Source organism: Chenopodium quinoa, unplaced genomic scaffold, assembly GCF_001683475.1.
Source record: "Chenopodium quinoa cultivar QQ74 unplaced genomic scaffold, ASM168347v1, whole genome shotgun sequence".
In the NCBI taxonomy this organism is placed as follows: Eukaryota; Viridiplantae; Streptophyta; class Magnoliopsida; order Caryophyllales; family Amaranthaceae; genus Chenopodium; species Chenopodium quinoa.
In genome coordinates, this window is record NW_018743331.1 from 1,694,046 (window position 1) to 1,709,655 (window position 15,610).

At 35.1% G+C, this 15,610-nt stretch overlaps 1 protein-coding gene and 1 long non-coding RNA gene across 2 annotated transcripts; both read right to left on the reverse strand.

Annotated features, from left to right (window-relative positions):
• Positions 1 to 2,138: 2,138 nt before the first annotated feature.
• Positions 2,139 to 5,412, reverse strand: LOC110737720. The gene has a single exon (XM_021918052.1). The coding sequence runs from the start codon at positions 5,014 to 5,016 to the stop codon at positions 2,551 to 2,553; it is 2,466 nt and encodes an 821-aa protein (XP_021773744.1). The 5' UTR covers positions 5,017 to 5,412; the 3' UTR covers positions 2,139 to 2,550.
• Positions 5,413 to 9,752: 4,340 nt separating this feature from the next.
• On the reverse strand, positions 9,753 to 15,413 carry LOC110737721. Its single transcript, XR_002514438.1, has 3 exons — positions 13,159 to 15,413; positions 10,764 to 13,076; positions 9,753 to 10,647 (listed from the first exon to the last, which is right to left on the reverse strand). It is a non-coding gene; the product is annotated as an uncharacterized LOC110737721 (long non-coding RNA).
• Between the last annotated feature and the right edge of the window lie 197 nt (positions 15,414 to 15,610).

The window sequence follows — 15,610 nt, forward strand, 5'->3', positions numbered from 1 at the left end:
TAAACGAATATGCTTGAGTTTGTTTAGCAAAATTAACAATTGTAATAGCAACCAATGTTGGAATAGACGAATAGTTGCTAGCTAGGTTACTACATAGTACTCAATATCGAGTGGGGTTTAATTAGATTTACGTTAAGGTGATAATTGTAGAAATTGCCAAAGTATGAACCTAAACCCATATGACAATCATATAAAATGTCATGATAAACTCTTGTTTCATTTAGAAGAATATGCGTTACTTTAATGAAAATGATCCAGGTATTACGCATGAAATAGGACGTTTTCTCAAACTAAGCTTCATTTGCAAAGTATTTTGCAAAGTGGTTGCGTGGCAAAAGTATTTACCAAACTAAGCTTGCAGGGTACGAGACAGCGTTTTATACCCTGTTTTTTTAAAAAAAAAATTAATATGTAAAACGCTATCTGAGACAGCGTTTTACATTTTGACTTTTTTTTTAATTTCGTAATATGTAAAACGCTGTCCCGAACAGCGTTTTACTTATTGACATTTTTTTAGAGAAATAACCAAATTTTTAATTTTAAAAAAAAAATAAAAAAATTAGTGAAACGCTGCCTCAGACAGCGTTTCACTAACTTTTTTTTTTTTTTTTTATACTCCATGTTAAACATACTCCACGTTCTCCATTGAAGCAACAACCATTACTGTAAGGTAGAAAATTGTATTGATTAATGTACAAGTATACAGCGAGATTTATAGATACAACAAGCAGTAACTACAATAGTTATCTATACTACAATAATTATCTATTAAGCTAGATACTAGGAAAAGATAATATAACAAGCTAGGATAATATCAAATAATACTAGCTGATAATACTAGCTGTTGCCATTGAGATGCCGGTGGATAATATCAAGCATCTCTATCAATTACAACATACTCCACCTAAGGTGACTGATAATAGGTGCTAGTACACGACCCATAGTGTGGAAACAAGTGGCTTCTGACTAATTACTAACACCGATTGCACAACACACCTCTCATTTGTACCCATTTTGAGTCTTCAACACCTTCCGACTAATTACTAATACCGATTGCACATTTGCACCAACTCAGTTGTTGATAATCGTACTCCAATGAGCAAGGATACAATAGAGATCCAGCATTCCCACATGAAAGAGAACTCTATTTACAGAGATTTGTATTTATGAAATCTTCCTAAAAAAAAAATATATATATATATACACTAAAACCGCTGCCTCAGGCAGCGTTTTAGTGTAATTTTTTTATTTTTTTATTTTTTTTAATATCAAAAATTACGAAATTTAAAAAACAAAAGTCAACATGTAAAACCTGTCTACAGCGTTTTTAAGTTGAATTTTTTATAAAAAAAACTAGGGCATAAAACGCTGTCCGAGACAGCATTTTACCCTGAAAGCTTAGTTTGGTAAATACTTTTGCCACGCAATCATTTACGTATATATTTTGCTACTTAAGCTTACTTTGGGAAAACGTCCCATGAAATAAGCAGTCAAAGCACATTTTTGAACATTGTCACATGTACAAACAATGAGACAACTATTAAAATTTGGGTTAAAAACTAATGATGTATTTCCACTCAACATGTATTACTAGTTGCAGTACTCTTACAGGAGTGTTGGCACATGAGTTAACAGGATATACCGCTATACTTATTTGTTGTATTACTTTGGGGATCAAATTAATTTCCCTTAGCCTTTTTCCCGTCTGCAGAGGAGATAATTCTCACATGTTTTTATTAATTATGATTTCATATGATTAATTATTCTTAATCCATATATCTCCCCCTGGTTCGTTGTACCAAATCATATACTCCGGACCGTACATCAATTTCATATGTACTCTAATTCATATGCCTCTATCCAACAACTTAAAATTTAAGGCGTGTAAGGTTTTGACTTTAAAAATTTAACGAAAGAGTAAGTTTAAGGTATAAGAATTATATTAGAATTGTTAATCACGGACGAGGTCGCCCGAGGCGATAACTTTAGATTGAGCATACTTAAACTCTTAAAACAATCACATTTGTACTCTTCAAAAACTACATTACTTCAAGGACAATATATACCAAGTGAATGCTTGTGAAGATAGACTTGGAATTTGAAGGTAACGTTCAACCATGAATTATAAACTGTAGTAGTTAAATTAATGTAAAATCCCATAAAAAATCTACCAAATTGTCAGTAAATTCCAACCAATACCACGTGTGATTATACCCTACACACTCAGCTTTTTCAACTCTCTACCACATACAACGGTCCAAATATCAAAATGGCACATAAAATGAAGGTAATTAAACATTCCCAAATATTTTTACTGCATTATAATAGTACTCCAATTCTATAATTAATTAACTAGTAAAACCTAATTACCCCCAATTAATAAAATTAAAACCACTAATAGAAAATTCTAGTCTAGAAAATCCCAAAAATTATTTAATGAATTTACAAACAAAAACCTGCCATGCCAACAATTTTCTGCCACTGGGCCCACAACGAACAAAGACCAATTGCCACGTGGCAGAAACCCACAATCTCAGCCGTTGATTTTCATCAGAAGCCGACACCAGCCGCGCCGACGCCGAATGTAGCCGGACGATGCGGCTCAAGCTTCCGCCCATTTTCTCTTCCCCACAGGCTGCAAGCCATCTCCGGTGGCAGCGTCTTAGCCGCTGATCTCAACGGAGCCGATTTACACCTCGTTAACACGAACGGCTCGTACCCACCGCCTTTGTTAAGCTTCTGCTCGATCAAGTTAGCCACCGAGCCGCCCCCGGCAGGGAAAGAAATAGATGATCTTCCAGGCTGAATAGGCGGCTGAGCCGCTAGTTCGTAGCGTTGTTGAACATGAGGCGGAGGCATTGCTGCCACCGCCGCGGGTTTATTTTTCTTTGGAATCGACGAATCGGACAAGTTATCGGGTTTATTGACCACCTTCTTATGGTGGCGCTCTGGTAGCCACCGAAGGAAGTCGGTGCTACATACCCATGTTTCTTTGGAGACTTCCATTGATACTTTAGGTTCACACATCATTAACAGCAAACAATCTGGCAAAGTCTTCTTATTTTCTCCTTCTATTGACTTCCTTGCTACTAATTCTTGTTCTTGTTCATGTTCTTCAACATCAACTTCAACTGGGTCTTTTTCTTGTTCTTGTTCTTGTTCATCTTCTCTGTCTTTTGACTCTGCTGTTGACTCTTCTGATGAATTCAAAGAACAAGAAAATGATGTTGAAATCTCACTGCTTTCACATTTTTGTCTCTCTTCTTCGTCATGAATTGTAGAGAGATCGTCGCTATCTAATTCTAATTCTGCTATTTCTTCTTTCTCCACCTTCAATTCTTGCTCATTATTCTCAGAATTATTTAATTCTTGCTCATTACTCTCCGTATTAATAAGTAAATTTCGCTCATTTTCCTCTGAATTAACAACCAAATCCTGCTCATTTTCCGCTGAGCTTATTACCAAATCTTGCTCATTTTCAACATCTTCAACCTCTTCAACTAAACTCGTCTCAATTAAACACCCATTTGCAGTAATTTCATCTTCAATCAACTGCGTTTCTTCTGAATCCTCAAATTCCTCCTCATCTACCATTCCCCTGTTTTCCACACTCTGTTTTTCCTCTGTTTCTCGCTCTTCTTCCTCTGCTTCCTTCAATTCATCGCCGGCGAAACCAAGCGTTTCATCAAATTCTTCCAAACCCCCATCAATTTCCTCACTTTCATCTCCCAAAACTTCTGTCATCTCCCTAATTACCTCAGCATTTTCTTCTCTAAATTCCTCTGTTTTCTCATTTCCAATTTCCTCTGTTTTATCGTCTCCAATTTCCTCTGCTTTCTCCGCCAATTTAACATCTCTTTCAGCTTTAATTTCATCTCCTTTTTGTTTCTCTTCAACATCGTCATCGTCCTGGGGACGAAGAGGAACCTCCCACAACTTCCGCGAAAGCGAACCCATTTTCAAAGGATCAGATCTACACCTCATCAACAACAAAGCATTCTTCGGAGGAACACAAACACTAACTCTCCCACCTTCTTCATCATCTCCATTACTGCTATCATTATCAATAATCTCATTACTTTCATTATTATCATTCCTCACATTATTATCCTTAGTGAACAAATCATCAAATTCCATATCATCAAAAATCGACCTTCTTCTCGAACATTCCCTCTCCATCATCACCACCCTACTATTATCCCTCACCTCCTCCTCTCCACCCACCACTAATTCAATATCTCTCCGCTTCTCTCCGCCTTCACTGTCTTGCAACGAAACCAACCATCGAAACACAGCGCAAGAATTCGGAGTCGGATTTTCTCTCTCCTCCCCTGTTTTACCCCTCTCACCCCCACCACAAAAACCACCACTACTAAAACAAGAAGATTTGCAAGGAAATAAACAACTAAACTCCGACCCAAAAGCTCTCAAAGCTTCACAAATCGTTAACGGAAGATGAACCCATCTCTGATTCCTATGATTCAACCCGCACTCCTGCTGACCCTGTTGTGTCTGCACACCATCAATAGAATGCGAATGCGAATGTTCGATTCGTCGAAAGCTAGCTTCGCCACCACTACCATTTGTTCCTAATCCTCCGCCGCCGCCGCCGCTCAGTCGCTTGCTACGGCAAGCCCTCATCTTCATCTTCTTCCCCTGCTTCTTCGTCTTCACTCTAACCTGCCCAATACAAGTAACTTTAGGCGAAGAGGGTTCCGGGTTATCGGCGAAACCCGAAGAACCCTTGTTCTTCTTTGATGACGAAGGAAACATGGCGGGTGATTGAGCTCCACCGCGTAAACTACCGTTGTGGCGTAGACGACGGCTGAGGGATGACGAGAGAGAAAGTGAATGCGAAGATTTATCAACAGAGGTAGCAGCACGACCAGGGCTAAGGATAGATTTAGAAGAAAGGCGCATAGAAGAGGATTTAGAGAGGCGAGAAGTGAAGCAAATGAAGAGTTCACTTGTAGTTGTTGGAGTGCTAGCTGTTCTATGAGGTCTTTCTATGTCCATTTCTAATATTGATTGATAAGATATTTTTGGGTTTTTTATAGGTTTTTTTTTGTTTGTTAACTGGGTGAAATAATAATTGGGAGATTTAATTTTTACATGGAAAGATTAGAGGATTAAAGAGGGTGAAAAATGGGTGAATGGGTGAATGTGAGAATGAAGAAGAAGATGGGAAATGGCAGAGAGAGGTGGGAGTTGTTGGGTTGTGGGAGGTGTAAAATGGGGAGTAGTGGAGAAGTTTAACAGAGTGAAAGAGTACAAAAGGATGGAGTGAGGGAGGTGGGGGTGTGAGTGAGGAGAGAGAAAAGAGGGGGAGGTGATGAAAAGAATGGAGTTTGTCTTTGCATAGAAAGAAAGCATTCTAGGGGTTAAAGTATGGTTTTTGCCGTTTTCATGTTATTGCTCCTTAATCCTTATCTATGATTTAGACATCAACCCTTGTTCTTGGTTTTTCTTTTTCTAACTTGATATTCAAAAAAAAAAAATGTTTCTAATAAAGGTTAATGAAAGGTATCCAAATTCAAAACAATTAAATTAATCATAGTTAAACTAATAAATTAAAATGAGTTTTATGTTCAACAGAAATTTGAATGAGTTCGGATAAGATAGATAATTTCATAATACACACTTGCACCTCTATATAGGAGAACTATTAAGACTAAACAAGTACTTTTGTCACCTATGTTTTGCTTGTATGGATGTTCTACAAAATTTATATTTCGTTATACATAATTTTAAAGGGAAATTTACAATGGATATAGATATATATATGCTTAATTATACAAATTAAGTAAATAATTTTGTTTGCTCATCTATGCTTTCTAAGGGATATGTTTGAATCATTTATACAAAAAATGAGCCAAATTTCTTAACCTCTTCTTCCTATTTCTTCACCTTTTTCGTGTACAATTTTGCAAAGAGCTTTTTTTCTCTCTCAATTGTACAAAGTACAATAGTTTCATTTGCAATTACGTTCAATTATCAATCTTTTATCTCTAACCCAAAAAGTGATAGTAGTCAAGTTGCAATTTAGGATATATAGGATATAAGTCAAATTTAAGGAAAATTATTACATTGCTATTTATTTTTTCAAATCTATCCAGGCCAATTTGATCTTTCTAACTGCAAGAAATAAATGAAATCAAACATGAGCAAATTTTACAAAATCAATGTGCTTATGTTTACCAATTATATATACCAAGGTGAAAATTGGTTGTATATTGCATGAATTGTTTACAAGTTTTCCAAATGTCTTACATACTCATAAAACACATGATCAAAAAATTTGTTAAGGTCATTCTCTTTTTCTTGAAAAAAAAAAATATGGAGTAGGTAGTTGTATAAATACAAAACCATTAGATCGTAAAGTCTCTCTATCTAGTCTACTTTTTTTTATAATCAAGATCCATCGTTAAATCTATGATTTGTAGTTGATACAATAAACATTGAGCAATATCTCACAATTTGATATAATGGTCCCTTGTTATCAAGAATGCATAAGGTGAGCAAAGTAGCGGATCATGCACCAGGACAAATCAAAATCCTTAAACTAGATTAATTTAATTAATAATGATTAACACTAATAATGTTACCATTGACTGAGGAGCTAATCCAATCCTTAGCTAGGCCACTGGCATGCCCTATCTAAGCATGCATTAACATGGCCAGATCATCTAGTCACCTTCACATATAGCCAAGAACAATGAAAAAAATAAACTCGTTAATGACTTCTGCTATTGCACAATTTTTTTATATAACCTAAAATTCTCATTAGTAATCACATTAAATCTAATTGTTTCCTGAAGGACTAATCCAAAATGAATTAGGGTTTAAGTTAGGAATAGTATACTCCACCACAATCAATCAAAATTAACTTCACAATAGCCAACTTTTTTTTTTTTTTTTAATTTTTTTTTAGGGTTTAAGTTAGGAATTACTCCGTAGTATTTAGTACTCTTTTGCATTATTACATTATTCTCCTATGTGTATAAATAATAACTTCATAAAAGCCAAGTCACAATCAAAATCAAAATAAAACAACCCCTTAATAAAAATTCGTAATGTCACAAATTAAATCTTACTCCTATCCCCCTTTTTTTTTCAACTTTTCCAGTCTAGACAGTTCTAAACTACGTGTAATTTTAAACAGGTCTATGATGCTTTTATTGGATATATATTTTCTCAATGTCATATTTTATTACTTATTTTACTATTCTTCATAAAACTCCGCGCATGAAAAAATTGAGCAAGTATTTGAATACGGAGAGAGTATAATAGAATTATTTAGAATCACATTAATCTTTTTTTTTATATTTGTCAAAATTATTTCTAAATAGTGTAGATTATGTGAGATCGATTGCAAATATAAGAATTGACCAAATAATTAGGCAACAATGCACATGTAGCAAGTACAAAATTCCCTATTCATTTGTTCACCTAATATGTGTGACAAACTGTCGAAACAACAATAATAACAATACATCTAACACTCGTCAAAAGACATACTTCCTTCGTTACTCAATAGCTACACAATTTCTATTTTAAAGTCAAATATTAAAATTTTAACCATAAGTTCAATATAACACCTTGAAGTTGTCTCGATATGTATTTTTAAAAGTTAATTTTTCTATTTATAGTTTTTTTTAGCAAGACACAATTATGATTTATGATATTCATGAAATGAAATTATGGTCAAAGTATTCCATTAGGAACCGTGAATAAGCAATTGGCGTAACTATATGTCAAGATAGTCAACATCCTTGACTATACTAGCCAATACGAGTACTTACGAAAACTACATAGCCAAAATTAAGAAGCATTTTGGAAGGTTTAGTAAAGAGACAGGGGCATTTTGGGAATGTAATCACATGGGTTGTTACTTTTAAAAAAGGGATGGGATACTGGGGACGAGGTGAGACAGAAAAGAATCCGAAGAATGCACGTGAGTGGAACCCGAGAGTGTTGTAGAAGTAGGCCTCACTGGATTACCAGTAGACTTCTTCATTCATTACTTTTACTGTAGACCCACGTCTACTGCTTGAGCGTGGGTATCACTCTAACCACGAGTGGCCTTGTTCCTAGATTTTCCACGCACCCAGAAGGGTGGAAGAGGGTTGCTTCTTGCTATTGTCGAGCTACAATAAGGGCTCTATTGAACCAAATTGTAACATTCTACCTTATATCAAGTCGTATTCGGGTGATGGATTGATGAGTCGGATTATTTACAATTGTATGTTTAGTATCAAATATGTTTAATATCCAGTTTATATGTATTGAACCAACTTGATTCGAATTAGAGGGTACTATGTAATTGAATTTTAACTCGCAAGAAGTTATTATTATTAATTTCATTTTATTTTATTTTATTTTAATAAATTTTGTCCAAGTTCTCTTAAAAAAACGTTAGTAGCATCTAAATTCACTAACCTTAAAATCTAAATATTGACCTAACTTGATAAGTATTAAGGTCCAACATTAACTCATTAACACTTGATCAACTCAATACAATAAATCCAAACTAAATCAAACAATGGAATAGTCGAATGGATTCGACCAAGCTAGCATAGTAGACTGAACGTGACTTGATTGGATTGATTCATTTATCACCTCTTATCAATACGTATTTTGTACGATATTAATTATACGATAAAATCAATCAATTGAATTAAAAGAAAGCCTATATGAGGATACAAGTTCTTGTAGTGTCAAAATCCCATATTGACAATTTGACATGTCACATGTTGCCATACTGGAACCCACACTTAATCTATGTCTTGTGGTGGACGAGTACAATTGGGTAGGAAGATTGCAAAGGTGTACTAATTACGCTGATAAATAGAGACAATGACATGAAAGATTACTTTAATATAAAGGGATACGTAGGTGGATTTTAGTATTAGAGGGGTCAAATGGACAGAAATATTAATAATTGTAATCAATAAGATAAGTGGGAAACCCTAACTTCCCCAAACTCCAAAGAGAAAATGATGTTAGTAGTAGTAAAAGTGGGTGGGTCAAAGAGTCAAGACTCTTGAGAAAGAGAAAAAGGGCAAAACTTTATTTGACCAACCATTTAACACAAGAAGATGACAACACAAGTATTGTAAAGCTACTCTTTTTTTGTAAAATTATTAACCAAATATATTAATTAATTAGCTTCTTATCTCTTCAAAAACAAATAAATAAAGCTTAAGTTAGGGCCACCTTTTAATAAATTCATTCATAACCATAAGTGCTATCTTCCCAAGTTCCAACCCCTAATTTCAGGCGTGTGTGAGTGTTATGTTATAATGATTGCTTTCTCTCTTCTTTTTTTTTTTTCTTTCTTTTTTTTTTCTTCTCATTTTTGATGTTTGGACTTATGAGTTGTGAGGCCCATTTACTTCTTACACGCAAATTGGGCCCTCTTGGTCGTTTTAACCGGCCCACAAATGAGTGATTTAAGATACAATCCATTTAGTACATGTATGTGACTGAAGTGAGCCAGTTAAGTGTATCTAGACTAATTGGTTTTTAGACTGACTTTTAGATAAGACTAAACTCTAAAGTACTTCAGACCCAAATTAATAAGAGAAATGGTTTTAGCTCGAGATACTCAAATTCAAGTTGATATACATGTTGAGTATGGCCGGACCTGAACAAGCTCGAATTTGAGTAGCTAACATCTGTTTTAGCAGGGGTGTGCCTTCTAAGCTCGAGCTTTGTCCAGTTCATTATCACCCGCGATATCCAATAAACCAATGCATTAAACGTAGGTGGATTTGGGTAGGACCTAGATAACATCATGTCCTCATTAAGATGAGTAGAGAGACATAACAGCGAGCATTAATCCCACCTCAACAGCTTAGCTACTGAAAATTATTATTGCCAGCTAAGAGAAGCAGATCAAGCCAAGAATATACTAAGAAATGCAACATTCTTTGATCAAGTTCTAATTACATCTGAAAGAGCTGATCATAAATAATATACCAATGACAATTTTTTTTAAAAACAAATTTATTCATGTTTGGGATTTAACTAACTTCAAGAACATCGTATGACTACACACAGAATGTAAAGCAAGGAATATTTTTTTTGTTTTGTTTTTGCATGATTTCAGTTCCCGTATAGATAGGTGTATACTGTGTTCATCATTAGGAACTGCCTCTTACAAGATACTGGTGATTTATAGAAATATAAATTCTGTATAAGAAAATTGGAAAGTACAATTGGTGAGTCAAGGGAATCTGAAATTAGATCCATTAATACCATAATTAACAACAATTTTATCTTCCTTAATTTAAATGGCATTATAATGTCAGACTAAGAAAGGTCGACATGAGTTATGTGTATCGAACAGCATTATTGTATTCCAATCCCACTTTTTCAGTGGTAGAAGCCCTTCCAAGTTCATGAAGCACACTTAAGTAGCCTGCTTTGCTGCTCAAAATGTTCGCAAAATTTTAATACAAAATATTAAACGATATACTTACTGCTGCTCAATCTCTTCGATTCTGTGGCTCTGTGCCCTTTAGAATCAACAAGGAGCAAGGAATTTAATGGGAAATGCCAACACCTCTTAATAGTTAATTCTAGCTTAAAAGTTCAGCGCATGTCTAAAGTTCAGAGAACAAGCTCCACCAGCGCACTTTCAACCTTAACACGAGCACAATTGACTAAAACATCAATACAAAATCACAAATAAAAGCAATAAATTAAATAAAAATAAATAAAGAAAAACAAATCAGTTGGTATCAGGAATGGGGTCTTACTTTGTACTGTACTCAGTAGCAGACTTTGTCTTTCATTGTCAAGCAGCTAGACAGACTTCGGCCCTCAATCAATCTGGTGGGTTCATAACTTCTGAAAATTGATCAAGTACTGTATTACAAGAGTCAGAAGCCAAGGTGTAAGTCATGTAATCCTAAGCACAAAGAAGAGAAGTTCGTATATTCAGTTAATCTGTTTGGTTTTTCTGAAATATCCTTATGTAGTATGTGCAAGTTATTTTTGAGGCAGAAGGTGTTGATGATTCTAGAGGTTCAGTTCAAAGGAAAATAGGAAGGTTTTCAGTTCAGTAGTTAGTTATGTAAAAGGTTTTGATACACTGCTGAGAGGAAGATCAAGCCATGCATATACTTCTAGGCAATGCACCTTAATCCAGTTCTAATTCCGAGTACATCTGTAAGAGCTGATCAGAAACATTATACGAAGACTTCCTTAAAAAACAAATTCAGTCACGTGTTGGGGATTAAACCAACAACTTCAAGAACATTGTTTTTTTTTATTATTTATTTTTTTTTTAAAATGGTAAGAAGAAGGGGCTCATTTGAGGGGGGAATAAGAAAAATCCCTCAAATGAGTCCCATGAAATTTGATCCCTAGACCTCAAGAATATGAGGTGAGAGCGATGTCACTAGTTCACTACTCCATCACCTCAATCTCACTTCAAGAACATTATATGCCGGCACAAAAAATATAAAGAAAGAAAATGTTTTTGTTTTTTGCATAATTTCAGTTCCTATATAGATGTATATTGTGTTCATCATTCAGGAACTGCCTCTTACAGGATACAGCCATGCTGATCTACCCGAAATATATAAATAAACTGTAAAATAACATTGCCGAGTCAAGGAAATCTGAAAGTAGATCCATTATTACCCTATAACAACAATGATTATATCTTCCTATTATTAATTAAATGGCACAATAATGTCAAACTAAGAACCATGCAGCAGGTCAGTAAAACATACAGATATAAACACAGGACAATGCCTGCATGTCTGATTATTTCAAACAGGCAAAAACAAATCATGCCTCATACTGTCAAACATATGATTGTACGATTTGTTTGGCAATTGACAAGATTACGCCCCAAAGAATTTCATAATGGACATATGAAACAAAAAAAGGCTCGCCGATGAAATCATGAAAGGAAAGAAGACATGGTATTTGATAATACAAGGTTGTTCTGTTGACACTTGACAGTAACTCACAGTAAAATGAAGAAAGTGTTCAGTATAGGGCCAAAGAGGGGGCACAGACTATCACAAAGATCATCAGCTCTTTTAGAAGAGATTCCAACATCATAGGCATAAGGCATTGCCCTTATATGAAAAAAGACTGAAAACCTTATGTGACTGGATGGGCTCTCTTGTACCCAACCCAGATTGATTGCTAGCTTCTGCAAGATGTGCTGCCCACAAGTAATCATGCAGAGCAGCGATCATTCCACATGCATTCTTGCAATAAATTTAACTCGTTTAAGCATAAATAATAGCTAATGAGGATGACTATTTGAACTAATACAACAAAGAATATGGAGTAGTGACTAACCTAGCTGCAAGCTTCAATATAGAATAGCATCCACATTTCATCTTCTACAGGTCTTTATCAATTCCAGACATAGCTCTAAGGTACCTCTTTTCTTTGCACTTTTCTGCTTTTCATTCCCGGTCACAGGCTTATAACATCTGCTAGCAAATGCCTCCCAAGTATCATAAGTAACAAATCTCATTGAGGTCTATGAAACTAAAGGCTGCAACACCACTCACAAGAGTGAATACACCATCAAGTTAAAGGTTCATAGGCCACCCTGACACCACAAAATGTTAAATCATACTAACACCATATGATTTGGGTAGGACCTAGATAACCTCATGTCCAACATAATTTTCATTAAGATGAGAAGAGACATCTAGCAAGCATCAATCCCACCTCAACAACTTAACTACTGAAAATTATTATAGCCAGCTGAGAGGTCAATGTGAGTAATGTTGTATCTAACAGCATCATATTTCAATCCCAACATCCCAGTTATATAAGCCTTTTAAGTTCATGAAGCACACTCAAGTAGCCTGCTTTGCTGCTCATTCTTTTTGCAAGATTTTAATACAACTATGAAACAAAACGCTCACTGATCTATTCAATCTCCTCGATTCTGTGCACTCTTGAGTCAAGAGCAAGGAATTCAATGAGATATGCCAACATGAGAGCCAATGCCTCTTGATTCTAGCTTATAAGTTCAGCATCCCCAGCATGTCTAAATTGTTCAGAGAACAAAGCTCCAGCAGCACGCTTAAAACCTTAGCATGAACACAACTTATTATCACGTCATAGTACACTAATCCAGTACACATTAGTTGTTTATCAAGAATGGAGGCTTACTTTGTTCAATACCCAAAAGCAATACTTCTTCATCTATCATTGTCAGGCAGCGAGACTGACTTCGGCCTTTAATCAATCTGGTGGGTTCATAACTTCTGAAAGTTTAGCGCTATATTACAATCATGTAATCCTAAACACAAATAAGAAACATTCTTATATTCAATTTGGGTTTTCTGGGATATCCTTATGTATTATGTGCCTATGCGCAATTTATTTTTGAGACGGAGGAAATTAATGTTAAAAACTCAAAAGGTTCAACTCAAAGAGAATAGGAAGGTTTTTGGTTCGGAAGTGAATTGTGAAAAGGTTTTTAATATACTGCTGAGAGGCATATCAAGCCATCAAGAATATACTTCTAAGAAATGCAACATTCCTGATCAAGTTCTAATTACAAGTAAATCTGAAAGAGCTGATCATAAATACTATACCAATGACATTTTTTTAAAAAACAAATTCATTCACATGTTTGGATTTAACTAACTTTAAGAACATTGTATGACATAACACAAAATATAAAGCAAGAAATTGTTTTTGTTTTTTGCATAATATCAGAAAGTGTATATTGAGTTTGTCATTTAGGAACTGCCTCGTATAAATTACTGCTGATCTACCACAAATATAAATTTAGTACTTCGTATAAGAAATAAATTGGAAAGTACCATTGGCGAGTCAAAGAAATCTGAAATTAGATCCATTATTACCATAAATTAACATCAATTTTTTCTTCCTTAAATTAAATGGCACAATAATGTCAAACTAAGAAAGGTCGACATGAGTTATGTGTATCTAACAGCATTATACTCCAATCCCACTATCTCAGCTATAGAAGCCCATCCAAGTTCATGAAGCACACTCAAGTTTTTTGCAAAATTCAATGGGATTCAATGGGAAATGCTAACACCTCTTGATTCTAGCTTAGAAGGTCAGCAGCCCCAGCATGTCTAAAATTTAGAGAGCAAGCTCCACCAGCACACTTACAACCTTAACACGAGCACGATTGACTATCATGTCAGTACAAAATTACAAATACAGCAATAAATAATGAAATTACATCGGTTGTTTATCAGGAACGGCATCTTACTTTGTACAATTGTACCACACTCAGTAGCAGTATTTTGTCTATCATTGTCAGGCAGCTAAACTGATTTCGGCCCTCAATCAATCTTGAGGGTTCATAAATATTGTATTACAAGAGTTAGAAGCCAAGATGTCATGTAATCCTTAGCACAAAAAAGAGACTCATAAGTTTAATTTGGCTTTTCTGAGAAAATGATATCCTTTGTTATTTTTAAGGCAGAAGGTCTAAATGTTGTAGAGGCTCAGTTCAAACGAAAATAGGAAGGTTTACTGATCTAGTTCTAATTCTGAGTACATCTACTGATCTAGTTCTAATTCTGAGTACATCTGTAATAGCTTATCAGAAACATTTTACCAATGACATTTAAAAAAAAACAAACAAACAAACAAATTCATTCAAGTGTTTGGAATTGAACTAACAACTTCAAGACATTGTATGACAGCACACAAATATAAAGAGAGAAAAATGTTTTTGTTTTTTGCATACTTTTAGTTACCATATAGGTGTATATTGTGTTCATCTTTCAGAAACTGCCTCTTACAGGATATTGCTGATCTACCCGAAATGTATAAATAAACAGGAAAATACTAGGAAATCTGAGAGTAGATCCTATATTACCATAGATTAACAACAATAATTACGTCTTCCTATTATTAAATGGCACTATATTGTCAAACTAAGAACCATGCAGCAAGTCAATATAACACAAAGATACAAACCCAGGACAAGCCTGCATGTCTGATAATTTCAAACAGGCAAAAACAAATCATGCCTCATACTGTCAAACATAGGATTGTAAGGCAATTGACAAGCACAAGATTACACCCCAAAGAATTTCATAATGGACATATGAAACAAAAAAGGGCCCACCGATGAAATCATGAAAAGAAAAAAGCCATGGGTTTACACAGGTTGATCAGTTGACTGTAACTCACAGTAACTGAGGAAAGTATTCGATATAGGACGGCCGCGGGGGGGGGGGGGGGGGGAGCACACTATCTGCACAAGCATCACAAAGGGCATCTGCGAATTTAAAAGAGATTCCCTTACTCCATATGAAAAAAGACTGAAAACCTAATGTGACTGGATGGGCTCTCTTATACCCAGATCGATTGCTTGCTTCTGCCTGATATGCTGCCCACAAGTAAATCATGCAGAGCAACGGTCAAGCCACCTGCATTCTTGAAACAAAATATACTCGTGTAAGCATAAAAATAGCTAATGAGGGATGTTTATTTGAATCAATCCAACTAAGAATTCGGAGTAGTAACGAACCTAGCTGCTAGCTTTAATATAGAATAGCATCAGCATTCCATCTTCTACAAGTCAATCAATTCCAGACGTAGCTCTTAATGTACCTCTTTTTTTTTTGCA